The 25,976-nt window shown below is 42.4% G+C and overlaps 1 protein-coding gene across 3 annotated transcripts in view; it reads right to left on the bottom strand.

Annotated features, from left to right (window-relative positions):
* The window catches only part of RYK (receptor like tyrosine kinase), a 150,520-nt gene that overhangs the window by 45,801 nt on the left and 78,743 nt on the right, over positions 1 to 25,976 (bottom strand). The window contains exons 5-10 of one of the 3 annotated variants that reach the window (XM_073674325.1): positions 24,990 to 25,049; positions 24,327 to 24,471; positions 23,677 to 23,777; positions 20,844 to 20,897; positions 16,722 to 16,847; positions 9,513 to 9,599 (exon numbers count right to left, since the gene is read on the bottom strand). In XM_073674325.1, the coding sequence (XP_073530426.1) occupies positions 9,513 to 9,599; positions 16,722 to 16,847; positions 20,844 to 20,897; positions 23,677 to 23,777; positions 24,327 to 24,471; positions 24,990 to 25,049 (573 nt within the window). Of the gene's footprint in view, positions 1 to 9,512; positions 9,600 to 16,721; positions 16,857 to 20,843; positions 20,898 to 23,676; positions 23,778 to 24,326; positions 24,472 to 24,989; positions 25,050 to 25,976 lie in introns of all 3 variants that reach the window. The other 2 variants (XM_073674326.1, XM_073674327.1) reach the window with 2 other exon arrangements.

The following is a 25,976-nucleotide window of genomic DNA, read 5'->3' as shown; positions in this document are numbered from 1 at the left end:
CATAGCCTGACATTAATTGTATGGCTTAATATTGAGCACACGTAGCCATCTATACACAGCAGGAGGCCGCACGTAGCCATCTATACACAGCGGGAGGCCGCACAAAGGCATCTATACACAGCGGGAGGCCGCACGTAGCCATCTATACACAGCGGGAGGCCGCACGTAGCCATCTATACACAGCGGGAGGCCGCACGCAGTCATCTATACACAGCAGGAGGCCGCACGCAGTCAGTCATGCACACACACAAACATATACAGACATATACATACACACAAACACATTTGAAACACAAAAATACATATAAACAGACATCACACAATGATATCTGCCTGCACGCACACACACTCACACCATCACCCAGCTCGGCTCCAGTCCTCCAGCTCCTCTCCGGTGCAGCAGTGCAGGCCGGGCGCACACTGCGTGACGTCACACTAGCAGACACGGCCGCGCACAGAAAAAGTAGCGGCTGTGCGCCGCTGCTGGGGGAACGGTCCGGGGGCCCCCCGCCTCTGACTGCCGGTATGTGCCGCACATATTATAATGAGGGCAATCTGGCCATTAATCCCCCGGAGCCCCGGGCGGTAGCCCAGATTGCCCTCATTATAATCCACCTATGGTCAGAGGTATCAGCCAGCGCACAGTTATCCGGGGCGTCCCTTTGGCCTCTATTTCACTGTTACTTTTTGAGCTTTCCTGTTTAGGAAACAAGTTGGCCACACTGTTCTATAAAGAGGAGTTGATGTCTAAACCAATAGTGACCTATGCATAGTGGCATACACTACAGAAAATCCTCCAGGCTAATACCACCAATGGAAGGCTTGATTTTACTTCTGGACACAAAGTCCAATACTAGACAACCATTAATGTTCATAAAATAATGCAAGGAGCAGTGGCGCTGGTAGGTGGTCAGTAAGGGCTTGCAGCAAGTCTGGAACAAGAGCCACTACTTGTCCAAAGTATCATGAAATGGTACCGAAAAGTGTAAAATACAGTAGATTCGCGCTTCCCTTTGGACCAAAATGTGATGGGGTACTACGTAAATGGTAACAAATATGGTAGATAAGGAGGTGTGTGCGTATAAGTATGAGAATAATAAAGGAAAAAATAATGATGGATGACTAAAAAATATATATAAAAAGGAATATTAAAACAATGGTATGGAAAAAGATAGAAAAAAAGGACCAGCAGTAATATATTAGTGTAAAATCCCAAAAAGGGAGTAAACGGACACTGACAAATATCTGTAGAAAAAATATATTTATTATTGTAAATCTAATAAAAGAGGAGGGGGTAACTGGATAAAAACAAGAGAGGTCTTGGGCACAATAAAAAATAAGGTTTAAAAGGGAATATGAACAATGGGAGGACTCCAAGGTTCCTAGTGGGGTCCGCTGTATGGATAAGTGAAGACGCTTCAGGTAAGGGTTCTGCTGCAAAAGTAGAGAAGAGAGGAATGAGTGGTGTGTATGGGATGTAAATAGTGTGAACTAGGATTAATGATAGTTACCTGTGGGTAGAGTGGGGTGGAATATTATTCTCATACTTATACGCACACACCTCCTTATCTACCATATTTGTTACCATTTACGTAGTACCCCATCACATTTTGGTCCAAAGGGAAGCGCGAATCTACTGTATTTTAACCATTAATGTTCTGTAGAAAAAACTTCTTAGCAGTCTTGCCATCTATACAGATAGGATAACAATGAAAGGCAAGGTCACTATTCACAAAAGCTGATGGTCGCAGCTCACCACCTCCCTATACAAGGACCTCTGCACAGATCTCAGAGCATGACTGAAGGCTCTCCTACAGAAGGGAATCAGATTGGCATAGAAATAACTGCCACTATATTCCAAATTTAGTGTTGGGGCTCTTTCACACGTCCTGATATTTCCGATATTGGAAAAAACAGTACCGGAGATATCAGTGTCGGTGTGCACCTGTGTGTCGCATCAGTGTGACACGTACCGGCGCCTGGGAATCAGCGGTACAGTTTGCGCTGTTCCCAAGCGCCGGGTGCTGGAGGCATCTCTCATCATTGTCCCCTGCTGGCGATGCGATAAGCGCAAGTGAGTGACAATGTTGAGAGTAGTATTCTGCTTCCGCTGTCAATAACAAGTGTAAAATTAAGAATAAAATAAAAGACACATTACACTTACCTTTACACCTAATTATCTGATACCATTGTCCCCTGTAAAGAAACCAAAAAAAAAACACTATCCCTCACCTGTCCGAAGATGAAATAATCCAGTGTCCCACGCCGTAATCGATCTGTGCGACATTTCTTCCTCAGTATGCGCGGTGGCTTGAGGTGACCGCACACGCTGAGGAGCATGACTCTGTGTCCTGTCACTCAATGAGCTCAGCATAGTTCAGGGGCCCGCTCGCTGCAGTGAGTCATTCTCCTCTGCTCCTTAGTGTGTGCGGTAGCATCAAGCCACCGCGCACACTGATGATAAAATGTCGCACAGATCGATTATGGCGTGGGACACTGAATGATTTAATTTTTGCACAGGTGAGGGATATTGTGTTTTTCTATTTTTGGTTTGTTTACAGGGGACAATGGATTCAGGGAATTGGGTGTAATGGTGAGTGTAATGTGTCTTTTATTTTATTCTTAATTTTACACTTGTTGTAGGACAGCGGGAGCAGAATACTATTCTCAACATTGTCCCTTGCTCAATCTGATTATAGTGCCAGCAGTGCACAATGATGAACTTGCCTCCAGCACCCGGCGCTTGGGAACAGCACAAACTGTACGTGCGATACTGATGACACACTGAAGTCATCCGTCTGTCATCAGTGTGCGGTGTGTGGGATGTTTTTTGGCCCGAGCAAAAACAAAACATGTCAGCGGGTTTTGCCCATGGGCACACGGTGCTTGGAAACACAATGACATGTGCGCAAACCCATTCAATTTTAATGGGTCTACGTGTTTAAGTGTCTCCAGTACATGTGAAAACTGACACCACACGTACTGGAAACACTAACTTGTGAAAGAGGCCTTGGGCAATGTTCACAAGTCCAGTAATGATCTGTTAGAACGGATCCAGCAGCAATCCATTGGCAAAAAAGTTGTGCAGAAACAACTTTTTAGTCAGTTTTTAAAAAACTGATCTCTGCTGGATCTGTTTTTTTTTTAACAGTGAAGTCTATGGAAAATGGATCAGTTAATTAGTCATCAGTTTTTCTTTCATTTGTAAAGGATCTGTTTTATTGCTTACTGGATCCATTACAAATGGAAGAAACCAAATAGCTAATTAACAGATCTGTATTCAATAGATTCAATGTTAAAAAAAAATTTGGACCCATCAGAGATCAATTTTTTTAAAACCGGACTAAAGATGTGTCTGCAAAACTTTTTATGCCGACGTATTGCTGCTGGATCCGTTCTAACAGATCACTACTGGACACGTGAACATAGCCTTATATATTAAATCCCAAAAACAACGTAATGCAAAACAGTGACGCTCAATACTGTACAGCAAAAAGCACAGAAGTAGAAATGGCACTCAATGAAAATTAAATCCAAACTTTATTCTGTAGGTAAATACATAAGACAGTCAAGGGCAAGAGCAGTCCTGCAGCACTGTCCAAAAGAGCCTCGCCTCATTTTTAGCCAAATTTTAGATTCAGTTTTCTAGTATTTGTGCGCAGAACCATGCCCACTATTAAAATAAGGAAAAAATGGAGTCTGCACTCTTACGCCTCGCTCCTAGACATATATTTTCCAAACCAGTTTGCAACTCCTTAGTGGTTCATTTTGGCCTACTCCATACCATACTCCTAGTTCTGCCCAGTGCTGTGGCTGCAGGACTGCTCCTGTCCGTGCATGTATTTATCTATGGAATAAAGGTTGGTTTTTATTTTCTGTGAGTGCTGTTCCTACTTCTACATATGTGGATACTAACTAAACAGATCTGTCTATTGTTGTCCACTACTTTTAAGTTGATGGCCTATCCTTAGGATAGGTCATCAATGTCTGGTCGACCGGGGTCCAACACCCGGCACCCTCGCCGATCAGCTGTTATCGGTGTCAGCGGCTGCAGGCCGGAAGTACTTACTTGCTGAGCTGGCAGTCTACTTGTAGTGGCTGCCGCAGGGTACTGTAAATTGTCCTATTGATGTGAATAGGAGGCAGATGTGTAGTACCCTGCGGCATCCACTACAAGTAGATGGCCAGCTCAGCAAGTACTTCCAGCTGGCCACCACCGATAACAGCCAATTGGTAGAAGTGCCGGGTGTCGGACCCCGGCCATTCAGAGATTGATGGCCTATCCTAAGGATAGGCCATCAGTGTAAAAGTAGTGGACAACCTCTTTAATGTCTATGTGCCCGAGCCTAGATACACACATCCGTATGTGTTACCATCTGACAGAAAACTATTTTTTTCTCAGGTGTCATCCTAGTTGCTTCCACTTTTTTTTTTTTTTTTTACTGAAGGTGTGCTCACTTCTAAGCAAATAAAAAAAATATTAGAAGGTCACGATTTTATTCTAGTTTATCACTGAGCAACAGATCCGTGAGCCATGGGTGCAAATCAGAAACCTTCTGCATCCGTGTCTCAAGGATCCTTACAGACTTGAATGACAGATCAGATCAGGACCTGCTTTGGAGTCTCACGGATCCATGATTTTTACTCATCTATGAATACATCCATTCTATATTTCCGTAAAAAAAAAAAAAATTAGACAGCTCTCGGGGGTGTCATTGTAGTGTTATATAAAGTATCTTTCTCCTGACAAGAACTCAGAAAAAAATACGATAAATAAATAAAAAAAATAATCTACAAATCAGAAAATAAAAACAGGAAAAATAATCAAAATGTGTTTCACCAGCTAGGATTGTAATACATTCCCTTTAAGTGGCATCTAATGGGTAGAACGTTTTATGGTAAGCATTGCACAGAGATGTTTTTTTCCTCTTTCTTTTCGGCATTTATGGATTACATGAATGCATAGTCTGTAAGAAGCGGCTACAGAATCTCCAGCCTGAAATACTAATAGAAAGCAGCAGGAATGGACGGGGAAGCTGTATCCCCTGCTCCCCTCCCCGTATTTCAGTCTGCAGCCTTCCTTCCACTGGAAGGTTATTGATACGCAGGAATCTGTCACCTCCAACACTTCTCCTTCCCATTGTTTCCTTGCCGTACAAGTAAAACGGCGAGATTTATTTTTCTTGGATTATGAAGCGGCAGATTGCCGTTCTGAGAGACTGCATGAGGAAACGCCAATCTTATCGGAGTGTACAGCTTCAGCATCCGTATTGTATGTTCTTATCAATATTATTTCCTTCTCCTTCTCCACGCACGCAGAGATGCCTTTCACACACGGCACAATGCTCTATAAATTTACACAGCGCATTCTGACGAGAACATTTATGAAAAGGGACGGATGTGTTTAAAAAAACTAATTAAATAAAAAAATTAATTTGAACACTGTGTTACCAATGAGGTTCTCACATTGGGACAAAGGGACCTTATGTAACACGCAAACCAAATCTAAATGTACTAATCTAGAAGAACACTACCCATAGCCCTTCATAATACCGCGCAACAAAGGAACGGAAAGACAATTCTCAAAGGGACACAAAATGGACGTAATGCCTAAAAACGGGACATTATGAAGTCAAAAGGAAGTAAATAGTTTTGTTCTGCGTGAGGCCCAGCGGTCACGGGACAAGTCTGACCTCCACAAATACAGATTAAAAGGAACTTGCCGACCTGCAAGAAATTCAGATACGTTTCCTGATTGCAGAAAGCCATGTCTGACCTTGAAAACCGCACCGTGCACAGGGAGAAGAGGCTGCTTCCGCCCTCTCCTTACCTAGTTCTGCTTGGCTGACCGATCCCTTCCCATGACAGCTGTAGTCCCGTCTCCGGCAGTCCCATACAAAATGAGCAGAGCGAAGGTTGAGTAGGAGCACCTCCCCTCCATTCAATGGAACAAAGCCCCATTTTTTGGGATCAACAGGGGTCCCTGCCATCAGCAAGTTCTCTCCTACACTACAGATAGGGGAAAACACTCAACTATGGGAATAACGCATTAATTAAAGGGAATCTGTCACCAGGATTTTGCCATCTAATCTGAGAGCAGCCTTATGTAGGTGGAGACCCAGATTCCAGTGATGTCTCACTTACTGGGCTGCTTATTGTAGTCTTGATAAAAATCAGCGTTTTATCAGCAGGAGTTTATCACTAGAGGACTAGTAAACCTGCTGCCATGTAGTCCTCCATATTCATGAGCTCTGTATAACCCGCCCCCAACACTGATTAGCAGCTCTCTGCCTATGCACGATGTGTGGGGTTACATTGCTGGAATCAGGGTCTCTTTCCCTACATTATGCTCCTCTCAGATGGGGGTAGCAAAAACCTGGTGAGAGATTTCCTTTAAGAAAATGTCAGAAACGAATGGTAACTCTCTGACAACAGATTCCCTTTAAGGTGTTGATCATTATAATTAAAAAAATGATCTATACGCCGTATTTTACATAAGGGGATATTCCTAGACTGGACGGTCTATCTAAATGGATAGCAGTGGCATACTGCCAATAAAGGGAGGCCACGTGACTGCTATGAGGCCCGTGGGCTGATGTCAGCGCCCGCACTGGGCCCCCCACCCCCTGCACAGCCAGCCGCCAGGCAGCCCCCCATTCAACTGTATCGGCAGATGCCAATACAGTTGAAGGCAATGATCAAGGTGGGAGCGTCATGTGAGACTCCCTCTCCCATCAATCCCCCTCCGCGCCTGGTGCAGCGGCGTGATGACATCACTTCATCACACCATGCTGGGTCAGGCAGTGGAGCTGATGACAGAGACATGCTGCAGAGACTGAAGCAGCGAGGGAACGAGGAGCGGTAAGTGTGTATTCATTTATTTAAATGTGGTGCCCATATTACTAGAGGACCGCCGCCGCACTACGCCCTATGGGGGCCGCACTACGCCCTATGGGGGACCAAGGGGGTGCATTATACTGTATGAAGGACCATGAGGAGAGCATTACTTTGTATGGAGGACCATGGGGGTGCATAATATTGTCTGGCGGACCATGGGGATGCAGAATTTTGCGTGGAGGACCATGGGCAGTTGCATAATACTGTGTGGAGGACCATGGGAAGGGGGTGCATAATATTGTGTGGAGGACCATGGGAAGGGGGTGCATAATATTGTGTGGAGGACCATGGGAGTGCATTTTATTGCATGGAGGACCATGGAAGTGTATTTTATTGCATGGAGGACCATGGAAGTGTATTTTATTGCATGGAGGACCATGGAAGTGTATTTTAGTGCACGGAGGACCATGGGGAGTCCATTTTATTGCATGGAGGACCATGGGGAGTGCATTATACTATATGGAAGGCTATGTGGCGCAATTATAATATTTGGAGGGCTAGTGCGGGCCATTATGCTGTATGTAGGCCCATTATATTGCATGGAGGGGTGTGTGGGGGTTACAGTTGGGGGATCATACTGTGTTGGGGTCACCATACTTTGCCTTGGGAGTTTAGGTGGGGTACAGTAGGGTCATCATACTGTGCATGTGGAGGAATTCACCATGGGGGTATCATACTGTGTTTAGGGGGGGCACTTTTGTTGGCATCATACTTTATGGGGGCAATGAAAGAGGAATCTAGGACTTCAGCAGGAGGAAAATTACTATGTAAAGGATGGAAAGTTATGAGACCTGCTCTTCTGTGACCCCGACAATTATTTAATTTATTTATTTTTTTTTGGGGGGGGGGCCGGGAGTGGCAATTGGAATTTCTGCTATGGGGCCCCGTGATTTTTATGTACACCTCTGATGGATAGGTCTATCTATGAAGTGTGTTACATAAGGGGATATTCCCAAACTGGACGGTCTATCTATATGCCGTATTATAAATAAGGTGATTTTCCCTGACTGGATGGCTGGGCTGTCTTCTGTAAACCACAATTGTGCACCTCATCTACACATTATAGGAAATGCATAATCTTACAGCAACAATGCTGGAGGTGGTGGTGAGGACAGTAAGAGGCCTCCGTGGAGCCCGGAAATATGTAGGTGATCTGGTGTGATGGTTAAAATCCTGATGGGAGAATATTAATGCACTTTTCAAAAAGAATCCCAGCAGATCCAAGTGTCTCTTAGTATTACAGCTCGGCAGCGGTCAATGCCGGGTAATCCGTGTCCCACTCCCACACTGACATATCCCAGGCCTGAGACCTTCAGCTTTTCATAGTTCCTGCAATGAAAACATTGGCTTCATCCCTGCTGCCAAAATAACCGCACACTGTTCATTCAAAGTGAAGAAACCCGAGGAAAGTAAATATGTCAGGACAAAATGATGCCTCCGGCTTGTTTTTAAGTAAATGATCTGTTTACCGAGGCTGGATTAGCCCGCGCACTCAGCAGGCTTTTTAAGACAAGAGATGTACAACGTTTTTCTAACATTTTGGCTAAACTTCTAACTGAGATTGTCTATAGAAACACAAATGTAGAAGGAAGGAAAAGACACTACAGCCTTGTGATAACTCCATAAGCCACCAGGTCCTGTACGATCAGAGATATATGGGCTATAAATACGTCATACATAATTACTTGTACGATTTCAATTGCTGCAATGCATCAAAAACATCCAAATTAACAAATGTTGGAACTAGTCCTGATTAAAAGCCTCCTCTGGTTTTATGTACACAGCTTCCCTGCAGAACTGTGTGCGTCTATGGTTACAGACTGCAAACCAACCCTGAAGCCGAGCTCATCACTACACCGGTTAATAAACCGCATTGCTGCTATCAAACCCTGTGGATCCCTATCTGCAGCGCAGAGGAACACCATTTTTTCTAATTCTACCAATGTCGCTTTGACAATGCTGTGTATTATGACCATTTTCTGGGGCGCTTTTTCAGGTTGCATCCACAATAAAGACGCTGTGTGCACACAGCCTTACTCTCTCCTACCTGCCCTTCTCTTTCTGTCGGTCCACTTGCACATAGAGGGGGCAGAGAATGGACGGACTACACCTGTACCTTGCTCTGCATAGACGGCTATTGCCACAAAAAGCTCAGAGATTTTTAACCAGTTATTTAGAAAGTTGCTTGTTCTTGTATTCTGGATGCTTCTTACAGATGCGAGTGCAGCACACATCCTGCAACAATCCTCATTGTATCCGCAATGTCAGGACTGCTGCTGATATCTGGTCGATGATGCCTCACAGCCTTTAATGATTTTCTATTTGGGCTTTTTTTGTTTTAACATTGCATTTAGCACCTTGTTTTTATTAACATTAAAAAGTAAATTAAAATCTTTTACCATCCTAAGGCAGACAAAAAACAGTATTTCTGCCATTCTTCTCAGCCTGTGTGAATAATACATATACTTCATACACAGTATAAATAATTGAAGATAGAATATAAGTATATAATACAGCTATAAATGTAAATTATAACCTGTGCGTGCGGGAACACATATACACAACATGCAGGAATACACACACTGCAATGATACATGATTGAGGCAGCTACCCACCTTTCACAGTTTTTACAAACATGGTCTTCTCTTTGCTTGGATCTTTGTCGTCCACCAAAATGCCGTGGAATATTCGACCAAATGTCCCTGGGGAGAAAAAAAAAATGAAAAGAATTCAGAACAAGAATGATAAAAAAAAAAAAAAAAAAAAAAAAAAAACTACTACGAAAATGTACAAATATCCTCCCCACAAAACACAAAGTGATATCTGCCATTCTCTCCGCCTGCAGACATCAATGAGTGTTGGACAGTGATTAAACGTCTCATTTAAACTCATTTCAATTCATTAGAAACTTTTACCAATCTTAAAGGGATATTTCAGTAATAAATGACCACCTATACACTAGACATGGCCCTCCACTGCTTAGGTGATAATTGTTAAATTGAAGAAAGTCCCAATGCTGTAATGTGAGCCTGAATGTCTGTAGGTCACAAGCCCGCAGCCAGGAGGAGCTGAATGCAGCGACCAGCAGGTCCATCCATGGTCTATGGGGGTGAAGATGATGGCCGATCTTCATCAGTGTCATAGACAAGGGATACGTCCCTGCATAGTCAGACACTATTATATAGTGTAGCTGCACACCTCTTCTGGCAGAATGATTGTCAGTTTATTCATTTCCAGGATGAACAACAGAGGTACAGCATAAAGCAAAGCGCTTAGGAAAGATACTACAAAATCATTTTATTGGAAGAGAAGAATAATTTACAAAAATAGATGTCAGAAGAGGCGACGGAGCGGCTTCATTAGATGAAACAGCAGCAGAAAAAAGAAAACGTTGAATATAGCCGTGACTGACCTTCTGTATATAAATGTTGTATGTGTAGATTCATCATATGTAAATACAAGTGTTTCTCAGTAAATTAGAATACCATCAAAAAGTTAATTTCAGTTCTTCAATACAAAAAGTGAAACTCATATTATATAGAGTCATTACAACCAGAGTGATCTATTTCAAGTGTTTATTTCTGTTAATGTTGATGATTATGGCTTACAGCCAATGAAAACACAAAAGTCATTATCTCAGTAAATTAGAATACTTTATAACAACAGCTTGAAAAATGTTTTTAAAATCTGAAATGTTGGCCTACTGAAATGTATGTTCAGTAAATGCACTCAATACTTGGTCGGGGCTCCTTTTGCATCAATTACTGCATCAATGTGACGTGGCATGGAGGCGATCAGCCTGTGGCACTGCTGAGGTGTTATGGAAGCCCAGGTTGCTTTGATAGCAGCCTTCAGCTCGTCTGCATTGTTGGGTCTGGTGTCTCTCATCTTCCTCTTGACAATACCCCATAGATTCTCTATGGGGTTAAGGTCAGGCGAGTCTGCTGGCCAATCAAGCACAGTGATACTGTTGTGTATAAACCAGGTATTGGTACTTTTGGCAGTGTGACAGGTGCCAAGTCCTGCTGGAGAGTGAAGTTTCCATCTCCAAAAAGCTTGTCGGCAGAGGGAAGTATGAAGTGCTGTAAAATTTCCTGGTAGACGGCTGTGCTGACTTTGGTCTTGATAAAACACAATGTACAACCCCTGGCAAAAATTATGGAATCACCGGGCTCGGAGGATGTTCATTCAGTTGTTTTAATGTTGTTGAAAAAAAGCAGATCACAGACATGGCACAAAACTAAAGTCATTTCAAATGGCAACTTTAGGGCTTTAAGAAACACTAAAAGAAATCAAGAAAAACAATGTGGTACTCAGTAAGGGTAATTTTTTGCAGACCAAGCAGAGGGAAAAAATTATGGAATCACTCAATTCTGAGGAAAAAATTATGGAATCATGAAAAACAAACACACAAAAGAACACTCCAATACATCACTAGTATTTTGTTGCACCACCTCTGGCTTTAATAACAGCTTGCAGTCTCTGAGGCATGGACTTAATGAGTGACAAACAGAACTCTTCATCAATCTGGCTCCAACTTTCTCGGATTGCTGTTGCCAGATCAGCTTTGCAGGTTGGAGCCTTGTCATGGACCATTTTCTTCAACTTCCACCAAAGATTTTCAATTGGATTGAGATCCGGACTATTTGCAGGCCATGACATTGACCTTATGTGTCTTCTTTCAAGGAATGTTTTCACAGTTTTTGCTCTATAGCAGGATGCATTATCATCTTGACAAATGATGTCATCATCCCCAAACATCCTTTCCATTGATGGGATAAGAAAATTGTCCAAAATATCAATGTAAACTTGGGCATTTATTGAAGATGTAATGACAGCCATCTCCCCAGTGCCTTTACCTGACATGCAGCCCCATATCATCAATGACTGTGGAAATTTGCATGTTCTCTTCATGCAGTCATTTTTATATATCTCATTGGAATGGCACCAAACAAAAGTTCCAGCATCATCACCTTGCCCAATGCAGATTCGCGATTCATCACTGAATATGACTTTCATCCAGTCATCCACAGTCAACGATTGCTTTTCCTTAGCCCATTGTAACCTTGTTTTTTTCTGTTTAGGTGTTGATGATGGCTTATGTTTAACTTTTCTATATGTAAATTCCATTTCCTTTAGGCGGTTTCTTACAGTTCGGTCACAGACATTGACTCCAGTTTCCTCCCATTAGTTCCTCATTTGTTTTGTTGTGCATTTCTTGTTTTGGAGACCTATTGCTTTAAGTTTCCGGTATTGACGCTTTGATGTCTTCCTTGGTCTACCAGTATGTTTGCCTTTAACAACCTTCCCATGTTGTTTGTATTTGGTCCAGATTTTAGACACAGCTGACTGTGAACAACCAACATCTTTTGCAACATTGCGTGATGATTTACCTTCTTTTAAGAGTTTGATAATCATCTCCTTTGTTTCAATTGACATCTCTCGTGTTGGAGCCATGATTCATGTCAGTCCACTTGGTGCAACAGCTCTCCAAGGTGTGATCACTCCTTTTTAGATGCAGACTAATGAGCAGAACTAATTTGATGCAGGTGTTAGTTTTGGAAATGAAAATTTACAGGGTGATTCCATAATTTTTTCTCTCTGCTTAGTCTGAAAAAAAATTACCCTTACTGAGTACATTTTTTATCTTGATTTCTTTTAGTGTTTCTTAAAGCCCTAAAGTTGCCATTTGAAATGACTTTAGTTTTGTGCCATGTCTGTGATCTGCTTTTTTTCAACAACATTAAAACAACTGAATGAACATCCTATGAGCCCGGTAATTTCATAATTTTTGCCAGGGGTTGTACCGACACCAACAGATGTCAGGGCTCCCCAAACCATCACTGATTGTGGAAACGTCACACTAAACCTTAAGCAGCCTGGATTGTGGCCTCTCCACTCTTCCTCCAGACTCTGGGACCTTGATTTCCAAGTGAAATGCAACATTTACTTTCATCTGAAAACAACACCATAGACGACTGAGCAACAGACCAGGTCATTTTCTCCTTGGCCCAGGTAAGAAGCTTCTGGCATTGTCTATAGGTCATGAGTGGTTTGACACAAGGAATGTGACACTTGTAGCCCATGTCCTGGATACGTCTGTGTGTGGTGGCTCTTGAAGCAATGACTCCAGCAGCAGTCCACTCCTTGTGAATCTCACCCAAATTTTTGAATGGCCTTTTCTTAATCCTTTTAAGGCTGCGGTTATCACGGTTGCTTGTGCACCTTTTTCTACCACACTTTTTCCTTCCACTCAACTTTCCATTAATATGCTTGGATACAACACTCTGAATAGCCAGTTTCTTTAGCAATGATCTTTTGTGGCTTACCCTCCTTGTGGAGTGTGTCAATGACTGCCTTCTGGACATCTGTCAAGTGACCAGTCTTCCCATGATTGTGGAGCCTACTGAAACAGACTAAGGGACCTTTTTAAAAGCGTAGGAAGCATTTGCAGGTGTTTTTTGTTAATTATTCTAATTTACTGAGATAATGACTTTTGTGTTTTCATTAAGCCATAATTATCAACATTAACAGAAATAAACACTTGAAATAGATCACTCTGTGTGTAATGTCTCTATATAATCCATGAGTTTCACTTTTTGTATTGAAGAACTGAAATAAATTAACTTTTTGATGATATTACAATTTAGTGAGAAGCACTTGTATATGAAGATCATATGTAAAATATTATATGTGAAATTCCACAAAACCTTTCCTGAAATGCTGTGGTGAAAAGTCAGCTTTGTGCAACAAGAAAAAATCCCCGAAGAGCGGTACGCCGTCATTCATCTGATCTGTGTTCATGCGTAAGCAGGATAAGCCAGAACAAGCAGAGACTCGGCCGGACTTAACGACATGCCATAAATGATGTAGGTAAAGTAAACTCTGCATTGTTACACGGACACCGTGCGTTACTTGTACGAATACAAGATCATAGCAAACGTCATCTTACATAACAGCAGCGCCATCCTCACACTATGCTTTATCCAATACACGTAGCAGAACGAGTCACAACATTAGAGGGCAAACGTGGCACAATTCTGCGCAGCCCACCCATCAGGGAAGCTGCAAATGTTCATCAGGAGTTCTTCAGGAGCTCGGTAACATTTTGATGAATGGGTGTCCAGCTCCCCTGTGACCGATGGGCTGAGGGGGCAGAAACACTTACAGAGTACCACCACTTTCAGGTGACTTCTGCGCATATGCTGTGCACATGAGGAGTAACACTATATTTGGCCATTATAAGACTTGCATACATCATTTTTCACCAGTTTTCTCCTCTGCTGGCTCTACAGTATTTCAGATGTCTCTGAGCTAGTGAGAGGAGACTAGCTGCTATGATAACTTCGAATACAGAGACACGAAGGGTTTCTGCTCTCCTGCCTCTGTGTATGTAACCCATAACTAGCAGTATGGATAACAGGACACATCATATACAGAAGTATTGAGATGTGTAGCTGTGCATACAACTCTGGGAAACCAGGACTAGAAATCAACAGCAGGATCTGCCTGTGTCTGTGCCTTTCCCACCTCCTCACAGACTTCAATAGGCTCTGTAACCTGACTGCTCAGTGAAGCTGGGAGACGATCTTGACTTGAGCAAGGGAATTCAGCAATTTTCAGAGTGATTGAGAAGTTCTGGACGTCGGAGTGGGAAACTGGGGAGATAGAGCTCAATAGTGGTGAAAGAAGCATATTTCTCTGATAAGATATATTGCATAATTTTCTTATACTATTTTTGCAAAATATGTTGAACAGATCATTATATAAGAATGGAGTCCTGTGACCCAAAATATAACCAAAGCTGGCAGCAAAAAAAAAAAAAAAACAGGAGGTGAAGACTATAATGGGTGGGATTTTCTGACGTCTCTGCACTGCATGTATATTACAAGCAGAGTAGATCTTTTTTTCCTCCGTGTTGCTGACTATGTATCTACAGACAAAAAAGGATGTGATCTCATCGCCAAGTGGACTCTCTTATCTAGGAGGCACTGTCACTGCCGTCAGGAAGGCTGGGACCGCAGGACTTGAGAAAATATCACATGTAACAATGGGAGAGCGGGGACGAGATAACAGCCGGGACAGATTTCTCAAGTATAAGACGTCCAACTGCAGACTGTAAAGGACAGGTTTGTTATAGGTCAGGACATCGTGAAAAGCCCTGATGAAAACTCCTGCAAATTCATGGATCAGGAGGTGATGATGACTCCTGTAACGAGGGTCCAATTTCCACAAAACAATAATCAGCTAAACAGTACGGCAATGAAAAAAAACGCTTGTCCATTGGGTGAAAAGAGGATTTTTAAGCATGGCTAAAAATAATGGTTCTTGGCAGCACATCTTCCTTTTTATACAGAAGATGTGCTGCCGACAACATGATGCTGTATGCACAAAGAACGACCAATCTAATCAGCGTTCTGTGCGCGAGGAAGTGTGGTCGGCCCGTCTAATCACGTGGCCCGTCGGAGGCTGTGTATAGTAAGCTCTGCTCCAGCCCCATACCCAACTCCCTTATGATCACTGTGGGTCCATACAGGATCACAATCCACTTCAATGGAGCAAAGTTTCAGGAAAAAAAAGCCAAAGTTTTCAGAAGTTTCCTTCTACACATCAGCAGGGGCCCCGGAGATCACATTGGTTTCTTAATGATGGTTCCTGAACCCAATAAGTAATAAAACAATCAACGACTGCCAAGATAAATCGCTCTGTAACATGACTAATTACAGCGAGGAAGCGCTCTTATCAGATCGGAGTGTGTTGCGGGAACCCGTCATTTATGTGGCCATTGTTAATTTGCAGGAATTGTTTGATATCTGATTCATTCCCTCGGAGTATCAAACAGGTGAAAGAGAAATGGCAATAAGCCATGTTAATGGCCGCAATTATCCTAAGGTTGTTCAGTCGTCCTGATGAGAAACTTTCAGAACACAGCGAGAGGCAGAGAAACGCAAAGACGGCAAAAGTGATGAAAAGAAAACAAACACCTACAAAGCATGATTAAGAGCGTTCTGTGGTTTAAAAAAAACCTTGGTCCTTCAGCTACAGTTTTAAAAACAAAAAAACTTGGCCTGTTACTGTCTGCAGCGCTGAAGTCAGGTCGACAATGCTGCAGCGAGTAACTGTTCTCAGTAAGCGCGGACGACGCAACGTCAGAGATACAGAAAATAACAGACACCTGGAGGGGGGCAGAGACTCAGCGCGGGACCTGGGCAAGTAAAGCAAGGGTTTATGGTTTTTTTCCAAAACAAACTGCAGCAACGAGATAGCAATTTTTCGAAAACCGGAAAACCCCTTTGATAACATGCATAGTTTCAGGCTGCAAATAGTGTCTAAACACAAGTAACAAACATATGTTACAATGGTGCCAAGGGGTTAATATTGTTGGTAATGTGTGTTTGTATCACCACAAATGTCATTTTCTCCAACAATAGTACAGATCCTCCATTGGGGATCTACATCAGCTCAGAGAGAATCTTTGGTCCTTCACCAGCTTAAAGCGTCAGCTTTCACAAAGTCACAAGTGATCATGAGAAATCTCTGCTACTCCCTGCAGAGCAGCCGGTGCACCCCACCAATCACAGCACCCCGCCGACCGCAGCCGGTGCACCCCACCAATCACAGCACCCCGCCGACCGCAGTCGGTGCACCCCGCCGACCGCAGTCTCTCTTACCCATAAAGGGGTCATCTCACTAGAATTCTTCCGGCTGAACGCTTAATAAAAATGTACAACATTTCTATGAATCTACCCACGCTCCGTACCGGGCAATCCAATACCAGAACTGGATGCTAAAAGGAACATACAAATAAATAAGTGATTTCATACCTTCCTGCAGGACATCTTTAAGGGTCACTCTTTCTCTGGAGATGGCGATGTCCTTTACCTTGGCCTTTGCCTCCTGGAGGGTGACACTTTTAAGGTCATTCTTCTCGATCCGGAGCGTTGGATAACCTGAGGAGCCAACGAAGGCAAACAATAGCAATATGAATACCCCGGCTGTGATCAGAGAAATAGTCCCACACAGGGCAATACACTGGGGGCTGAGTAAAGCGTCAGGGTTCTTTTTTTTTTTACCAGGTGATATAAAAAGTATTCATTCAGCCACATCCATCACATGAATGAATGAAATGCGGAGTTAGTGCAATGAACTTGTCAATGGACAATCACAAAAATGACTGCCATCGCAGCACCTTAAAAATCAAAGACCGTTGCCTTGGAGACAGACCACAGAACATGGCGATGCTTACAAGCTTTTATGTTGAGCAGGTAAGCACTGCATTGAAACTCCACTGCAGTGTTTATAAGCAAGACGGCAGCGGTGGTCGGTGTTCTAGGCAACGAGCTGTAAACAAGAGTGTTAATATCTCAAGAAAGGCTGCAAATTTTAATAAGCAATAAATTGCAAAAATATTTGTTTTTAGAAGTTTTATCTGACAATATCCATCAATGAAGATGTAAATCACCCTCAGAGGACCAAGGGACATATTGATTCAAAAGCTTTAAACTGAAATCAATTAGATTAACAGTCCTCAAAGGGTTAAACAGCATCCCCTCTCGGAGCTGTAAGAGGTTAAGAAATGGCTTTTTTTTTCCATCTCTAACTTCCCACGAGCGACCTCAAGGACAAATACTCTTATGTGCGGTAACCAGATTTTTCTTGATAGATATGTCCAGCACTCAACATTTCAGTCATTCCTCCGTGACAGAAAGAGAACATGTAAGCGAAATTACTTAACTAAAACCAAAGACAAAGTCTAAAGGAAAAAAAGTCACCAGGTTTCTGCTGCCCCATCTGAGAGCAGCATATAGCAAGGGCAGGGACCCTGATTCCAGCTCGGTCACCCGCTGGGCATCTTGCTGTAGCTTTGGTAACATCACGCTGCTATCTGCAGTAATTCTGCTAGTCTCCTCGAAAATTAGCTTTCGCTTTCTGCTTTCACTGTGCATAGGCTGAAAGCTGTGGGGAAGTTGGGGTATCAGGGGCTTATGGATATCGAGGACTTAATACCAGGAAATTTATCTGCTGCAGCTTGTCTAGTCCTCTCAATGATAGTCACGCAAAAAGATTTGCAGGCCCCTGGTCCAGAAGCCACGTCGGTAGTGAGTGGCCACCAAACGAGAGCCCTGAGAACCTGCCAGCATCCTTGGTACTGGTACATCATACAACCCCTGATAAAAATTATGGAATCACCGGGCTCGGAGGATGTTCATTCAGTTGTGTAATGTTGTTGAACAAAAGCAGATCAGAGACATGGCACAAAACTAAAGTCATTTCAAATGGCAACTTTATGGCTTTAAGAAACACTAAAAGAAATCAAGAAAAACAATGTGGTACTCAGTAAGGGTAATTTTTTTCAGACCAAGCAGATGGAAAAAATTATGGAATCACCCTGTAAATTTTCATTTCCAAAACTAACACCTGCATCTAAAAAGGAGTGATCACACCTTGGAGAGCTGTTGCACCAAGTGGACTGACATGAATCATGGCTCCAACACGAGAGATGTCAATTGAAACAAAGGAGAGGATTATCAAACTCTTAAAAGAAGGTAAATCATCACGCAATGTTGCAAAAGATGTTGGTTGTTCACAGTCAGATGTGTCTAAAATCTGGACCAAATACAAACAACATGGGAAGGTTGTTAAAGGCAAACATACTGGTAGACAAAGGAAGACATCAAAGCGTCATGACCGGAAACTTAAAGCAATATGTCTCCAAAACAAGAAATGCACAATAAAACAAATGAGGAACGAATGGGAGGAAACTGGAGTCAATGTCTGTGACCGAACTGTAAGAAACCGCCTAAAGGAAATGGGATTTTCATACAGAAAAGCTAAACATAAGCCATCATTAACACCTAAACAGAAAAAAACAAGGTTACAATGGGCTAAGGAAAAGCATTCGTGGACTGTGGATGACTGGATGAAAGTCATATTCAGTGATGAATCGCGAATCTGCATTGGCAAAGGTGATGATGCTGGAACTTTTGTTTGGTGCCGTTCCAATGAGATTTATAAAGATGACTGCATGAAGAGAACATGCCAATTTCCACCGTCATTGATGATATGGGGCTGCATGTCAGGTAAAGGCACTGGGGAGATGGCTGTCATTACATCTTCAATAAATGCCCAAGTTTACATTGATATTTTGGACAGTTTTCTTATCCCATCAATTGAAAGGATGTTTGGGGATGATGACATCATTTTTCAAGATGATAATGCATCCTGCCATAGAGCAAAAACCGTGAAAACATTCCTTGAAAGAAGACACACAAGGTCAATGACATGGCCTGCAAATAGTCCGGATCTCAATCCAATTGAAAATCTTTGGTGGAAGTTGAAGAAAATGGTCCATGACAAGGCTCCAACCTGCAAAGCTGATCTGGCAACAGCAATCAGAGAAAGTTGGAGCCAGATTGATGAAGAGTACTGTTTGTCACTCATTAAGTCCATGCCTCAGAAACTGAAAGCTGTTATTAAAGCCAGAGGTGGTGCAACAAAATACTAGTGATGTATTGGAGTGTTCTTTTGTGTGTTTGTTTTTCATGATTCCATAATTTTTTCCTCAGAATTGAGTGATTCCATAATTTTTTCCCTCTGCGCTGTTCTAACCTTCCATCAGCTCCCATGCAACATAATGGCCCAATGTCTGCTGAAGACCCCCGCACCAGTCATGACTGTACTCCTGTGAAAGACACCTGTGGCTGGCATCCATAGGAACCCATGATTTTTCATCTACCTACCTACATACACACCCACCCCAATACTATGGTATTGCTGTACATGTCACAAGCAACCAGACAATAACAGGTTCAAGACCCCTAAGGGGCTACATAATAAATTAAAAATGTTTTTAAAAAAATATACAACATATTTAAAAAAAAAAAAGTCACAATCGCCCTCTTCCCCTCTATTAAAAATATAGAAAAATTAAACAAAACAAATGTGGTTTTGCTACGTCCATATTAGGCCAATTTATCAAAATATAAAATTAATTAACCCAATCTGCAAATGCTGCAATGAAAAAAAAAAAATTGATAAACGCCAGAATTGCGAATTTTAGCCACAACAGCACAAAATAAATACAATAAGAGGTGAAAAAAAACATTGCATCTACCCCAAAATGGTATCAATAAAAATGTCTCAGGGTGCAAAAACAAGCCCTCCCACATCTCCAGCAAACGAAAATAGAAAACTATAGGAATTTTGGAAAATTACTGTATAATGAACGCTATAAGAACAAACCCCCCCCCACCCCACAAAAAAATGCGGAATTGCACTTTTTTTTGCAATTTTGATGCACTTGGAATTTTTTTTTCCGCTTTTCAGATCATTACATAATAAATTCCATAATAGATTCGATGTACAACATAGTCCTCATACGGCTAGGTCAACAGAAAAATATATGGCTCTCGGATTGGGAGTAAAAAAAGGAGAGAAAAAAAAAAATCACCATGTTGAGAAGGGGTTAAAGGCAAATAGACGTCACAGAGAAGGCTGTCCAGTGATCTTGCTTTTTTTTTTTTTTTTTTTTTTTTTATAGAAAATGGAAATAAAGGATCATTTACATGAGAAAACCTCGCACCTTAAAACCCAGTAGTGAAAACTTTGTTATAAAAATATTAAGAGAAAAAGGAAAAGTGTTAAAATTCCAAGTGTTCACTATACTGTAACACAGAGAATGTGATCAGGACTGCCACCTGCTGGTGAAAATAGCTCTAACCAAGCAGGAAACATTAGTGTAAAACACGACAGTAGGAAAAAACTGAGAAGGAATGACTGATATTATAGACTAGACGACTATTTTCTTCTACGCTATACGTCTAGCATGAAATCACTTATTTCTTTTCCATAAATAGGGTCGGGGTCAGGTTGACATATGTTTCTGATTTTCTCACAATATGTTTTTTTCACAATAATTGGAAACACACAGAATGTGGCATACTTACCGTTTAGATTCCGTGCCGTTCCTGCGCCGCTGGTGCCGTGCTCCCCGGTTGAGTCTAGACCACCAGGGACAAACATGTATTAACCTCCAAGCAAACCACTATCCACAAGGGATATCATCATTAACCCCTTAGCCACCCTAGGAAGACTCACCACTGACCTCTTAGCTACTCCAGTATTAAAGGGGTTGTCCAACAGTAACTGGTTTTATTTTTAAAATTAAAAATAATAAATGGAGGTATTCTCGCTTTCCAGTGCCCCCGCAGATCCAGCGCAGGGCGCTCTGGTGGTCTCCGGAGGAGTGACTACAAAACGAGACTGACACTGGAGTGGGCTGCGATAGATCCACAGGGGCGATGGAAGGCGAGAAAGCCTCTAATCAATCCATGGCTTAAAAAATAAATACTTTATTGTCAGAAAAACCCTTTAAACTTTGAGCTATGTGTTGCCGCTAGGAACTTCAAGGTATTAAAACCTCAAACTCCGTATTTGGGATCATAAAAATTGTGCACATTGCATGCAAGCTGTTCCCTGGATCATTCATTCTTCCCACAAGCTCAACATCAGGGAAAGCTGGCTGCTACTAGCCCCCATTGTGCCATGGAAAAGGTAAGGGGGTCGTATAGGACGGGGGGAATCACAATTATACAGAATTGCCTGAATTAAAAAAAAAAAAAAAAACACATTCAGATTTATATAGCAAAGTATTCATGGACCTAAAAAAGAAAAATGTTCTTTTGACTTGTAAAAAAAAAAAAAAAATTAAAAATAAAAGGGAGACATAATGAAACAGTATTATGTTTCAATGTGTCCAAAACATTTTCCTGTCGGTACTATTAAAAGCTAGTTGAGGGGAAAAAACGTATACAGACGTAAATGATGTAAACGTCAAATTCTGAGAGAAGTATGGCCAACGAGAGCATCTGTTTGCAACGTACAGAACAGACCAAAAGTTTGGACACACTTTCTCATTTAAAGATTTTTCTGTATTTTCATGACTATGAAAATTGTACATTCACACTGAAGGCATCAAAACTATGAATTAACACATGTGGAATTATATACTTAACAAAAAAGTGTGAAACAACTGAAAATATGTCTTATATTCTAGGTTCTTCAAAGTAGCCACCTTTTGCTTTGATGACTGCATTGCACACTCTTGGCATTCTCTTGATGAGCTTCAAGAGGTAGTCTCCGGAAATGGCTTTCACTTCACAGGTGTGCCCTGTCAGGTTTAATAAGTGGGATTTCTTGCCTTATAAATTGGGTTGGGACCATCAGTTGTGTTGTGCAGAAGTCTGGTGGATACACAGCTGATAGTCCTACTGAATAGACCGTTAGAATTTGTATTATGGCAAGAAAAAAGCAGCTAAGTAAAGAAAAACGAGTGGCCATCATTACTTTAAGAAATGAAGGTCAGTCAGTCCGAAAAATTGGGCAAACTTTGAAAGTGTCCCCAAGTGCAGTTGCAAAAACCATCAAGCGCTACAAAGAAACTGGCTCACATGAGGACCGCCCCAGGAAAGGAAAACCAAGAGTCACCTCTGCTTCTGAGGCTAAGTTTATCCGAGTCACCAGCCTCAGAAATCGCAGGTTAACAGCAGCTCAGATTAGAGACCAGGTCAATGCCACACAGAGTTCTAGCAGCAGACACATCTCTTCAACAACTGTTAAGGGGAGACTTTGCGCAGCAGGCCTTCATGGTAAAATAGCTGCTAGGAAACCACTGCTAAGGACAGACAACAAGCAGAAGAGACTTGTTTGGGCTAAAGAACACAAGGAATGGATATTAGACCAGTGGAAATCTGTGCTTTGGTCTGATGAGTCCAAATTTGAGATCTTTGGTTCCAACCACCGTGTCTTTGTGCGACGCAGAAAAGGTGAACGGATGGACTCTACATGCCTGGTTCCCACCGTGAAGCATGGAGGAGGAGGTGTGATGGTGTGGGGGTGCTTTGCTGGTGACACTGTTGGGGATTTATTCAAAATTGAAGGCATACTGAACCAGCATGGCTACCACAGCATCTTGCAGCCGCATGCTATTCCATCCGGTTTGCGTTTAGTTGGACCATCATTTATTTTTCAACAGGACAATGACCCCAAACACACCTCCAGGCTGTGTAAGGGCTATTTGACCAAGCAGGAGAGTGATGGGGTGCTACGCCAGATGACCTGGCCTCCACAGTCACCAGACCTGAACCCAATCGAGATGGTTTGGGGTGAGCTGGACCGCAGAGTGAAGGCAAAAGGGCCAACAAGTGCTAAGCATCTCTGGGAACTCCTTCAAGATTGTTGGAAAACCATTTTCGGTGACTACCTCTTGAAGCTCATCAAGAGAATGCCAAGAGTGTGCAAAGCAGTCATCAAAGCAAAAGGTGGCTACTTTGAAGAACCTAGAATATAAGACATATTTTCAGTTGTTTCACACTTTTTTGTTAAGTATATAATTCCACATGTGTTAATTCATAGTTTTGATGCCTTCAGTGTGAATGTACAATTTTCATAGTCATGAAAATACAGAAAAATCTTTAAATGAGAAGGTGTGTCCAAACTTTTGGTCTGTACTATATACTTCCTACGTACAGGTCTGCAGACATGGCCATGTGAACAGCACCTTACACACAGCCTGGATCATCGTCCTATGCAGTAAATATGGCTCCTGCCACGTTCTCGATATGTAAGGGCATCTGGAAACCAATCTAATATTATTTGGTCAGAAAATGACCCGCTACTACAAGCAGCAACAACATAGACATGCAAAAAAGCTTCCAGGACAACTACACGTGGTCACTTCCACAGTGTGTGGGGGGCTCGGAGGGTACAGTGGACTCTTACTGGTGACCGGCGTGGCGTTGTTCGGGGTGTCGGCTCGCAGGTACTGCGTGGTCTGGGTTGACGGCTGAGAGAGCCCCTGGGAGCTGCCGCTGTCACTAATACTGAAAGCAGAAGACACCACATCAGTCCATCAGATACAGGGGATTATTAGACATTTTATTTATTTTACTCATTTATATAGCGCCATTAATTCCACAGGGCTTCACAGACATCATCATCACTGTCCCCATTGGGGCCCACAATCTACATTCCCTATCAGTATGTCTTTGGAGTGTAGGAGGAAACCGGAGAACCCGGAGGAAACCCAGACAAACACGGGGAGAACATACAAAGTCATTGCAGATGTTGTCCTTGGTGGGATTTGAACCCAGGACCCCAGCACACTTGTTTGTGTGGGTTTCCTCCTACACTTCAAAAGACATACTGATAGGGAGTCTAGATTGTGAGCCCCAATGGGGACAGTGCCCATAATAATATGATGATGATGTCTGTAAAGCGCTGTGGAATTAATGGTGCTATATGTGTGAGTAAAATAAAATAATTAAACTTGAACAAACTGGTAAACATTTGATTTAAAGCGCTGTAATTTTAAAGTAGATTACACCATTGGTCAGTCAGTGAGTGGCGCCATCTAGAGGACAAAGTCTTACCTGTCGTCCAGCTCCACTCGCTTCATGCTGTGAAGATGCAGCACGGCCAGAATAATCGCCACCAGGAAAATAACTGCGCAGCAAACACCGACACTGATATAGAAAACCCGCGTGGAGGTGGTCGGGGCGACATTCACAGGGTCAACTGGAAAATAGGAGAAAGATGATGACATTGCAGAAAATTTAGGAGGAAAAGTAGAATATTCATCATACCAAGGACACACAAACCCCATAGTGTGGAGCTGCCGGTCACCATATCCCCCACAATATAACACATCTGAAGCATCTTTTCTTAGAACCTCACATTGTGCGGTTCCTCTGTTATTCCTCCTGGAAATGTATGACTATATTGAGAGCTGAGTGTTAGAAGCGTGTCTATAGAGTCTGACATGGCCAAATCAATCAGTGTTAGGTTACAGGGACACTGCCCCTGACAAGGTGAATGGTGACGCCCAGTTGTCAAATTGTAAAATAATGAGCTGTTCCTGTTATCCATCCTAGAAATTAAGAAAAGAAGCTCCAGAAGTGATATTTTCCATAGGGCGCCATACTACTGCCCCTCACAGAGCAGCAGATGTACGCGGCCATAATACATTGGCAGCCACAAGTGCGATCACTACATACTGCGGCTCTTCGGACGGAGGACGATGCACAGGGACTTACACTGAATTCTGGAGCTGTTTCTGTCTACAGATATTGGAGGTTTCACTTCAGGCTCAATCTCTGTGGGGAAAAAACAGAAATCATCACATGTAGTAATGGGCATATACCATATTCATCCCTATATCCAGCAGACAAAGTGTGTGCACAGCAAACACATCGGACGAGAAATGCAAGCACTGTGGCAAGGTGCCACCATTGCTGGAATCAGCCTCTCTGACCCTGCATCATGCTGCTCTCAGATTACAGAAAGCAAAACCAGAGAGTATAAATTGATACACATGCAATGTGTAGGCGCATGTTCACACTGCCCATTAAATACACAAAACCTATGATAGAAACAAAACTAATATATTCCCTGTTATAAGCAAGTAAATAGCAATAGTGCCTATAAATAAGGGGACTTCGTAAACACTAACCGTCCCGGCTGGGTACACCTTGGTGCTGGCTTTCACATTTTTTTGATCAAAAACAGTTTACTAAGTGCCCAATGTAATCTATATGCACCATTTCTTTCTACTTAAAGTAGGGTATATGCTCATCTTGTTTCCATCTCAAGACCCTGCTGACAGATTCCCTGTGAGACACAGCATAGCTTGTAAATTGATATAAATACTGGTCAGTGTAGACTTATGCAGTACAAATTGCCCACACCATCACATACACATCTTATACCCGACAAGGACGCTGCTTATACTTTGAGAATCCATGTAAGAATGGCTGTATAATCTTTTATGAACGTTGATACTCAATCTCCGACCAGCTAGCCTGACTGACAGCTCCTCAGTGTCCCTCCTCCCTGCTGAGATCTGCAGCTTGTGCTGAGCTGTGTGAGTTGCCAGTCAGGCTATGTGGGTGCAGACTGAATGCAGGCGGACTCATGAGCACTGTCTTACACTTTATCTGAACTCAATGTATTATCATAATCATACATTTATTCTGACATAGCTTGTTAAAGTAATTACACCGGCATCATCAGGTTTAAGAGAT

The sequence above is a fragment of the Phyllobates terribilis genome, unplaced genomic scaffold (assembly GCF_046119375.1).
Source record: "Phyllobates terribilis strain yellow unplaced genomic scaffold, ASM4611937v1 Scaffold_3__8_contigs__length_932513732, whole genome shotgun sequence".
Lineage (NCBI taxonomy): Eukaryota > Metazoa > Chordata > Amphibia > Anura > Dendrobatidae > Phyllobates > Phyllobates terribilis.
The sequence above is the reverse complement of the archived record's forward strand: the minus strand, read 5'-3'. Positions and strand labels throughout refer to the sequence as shown.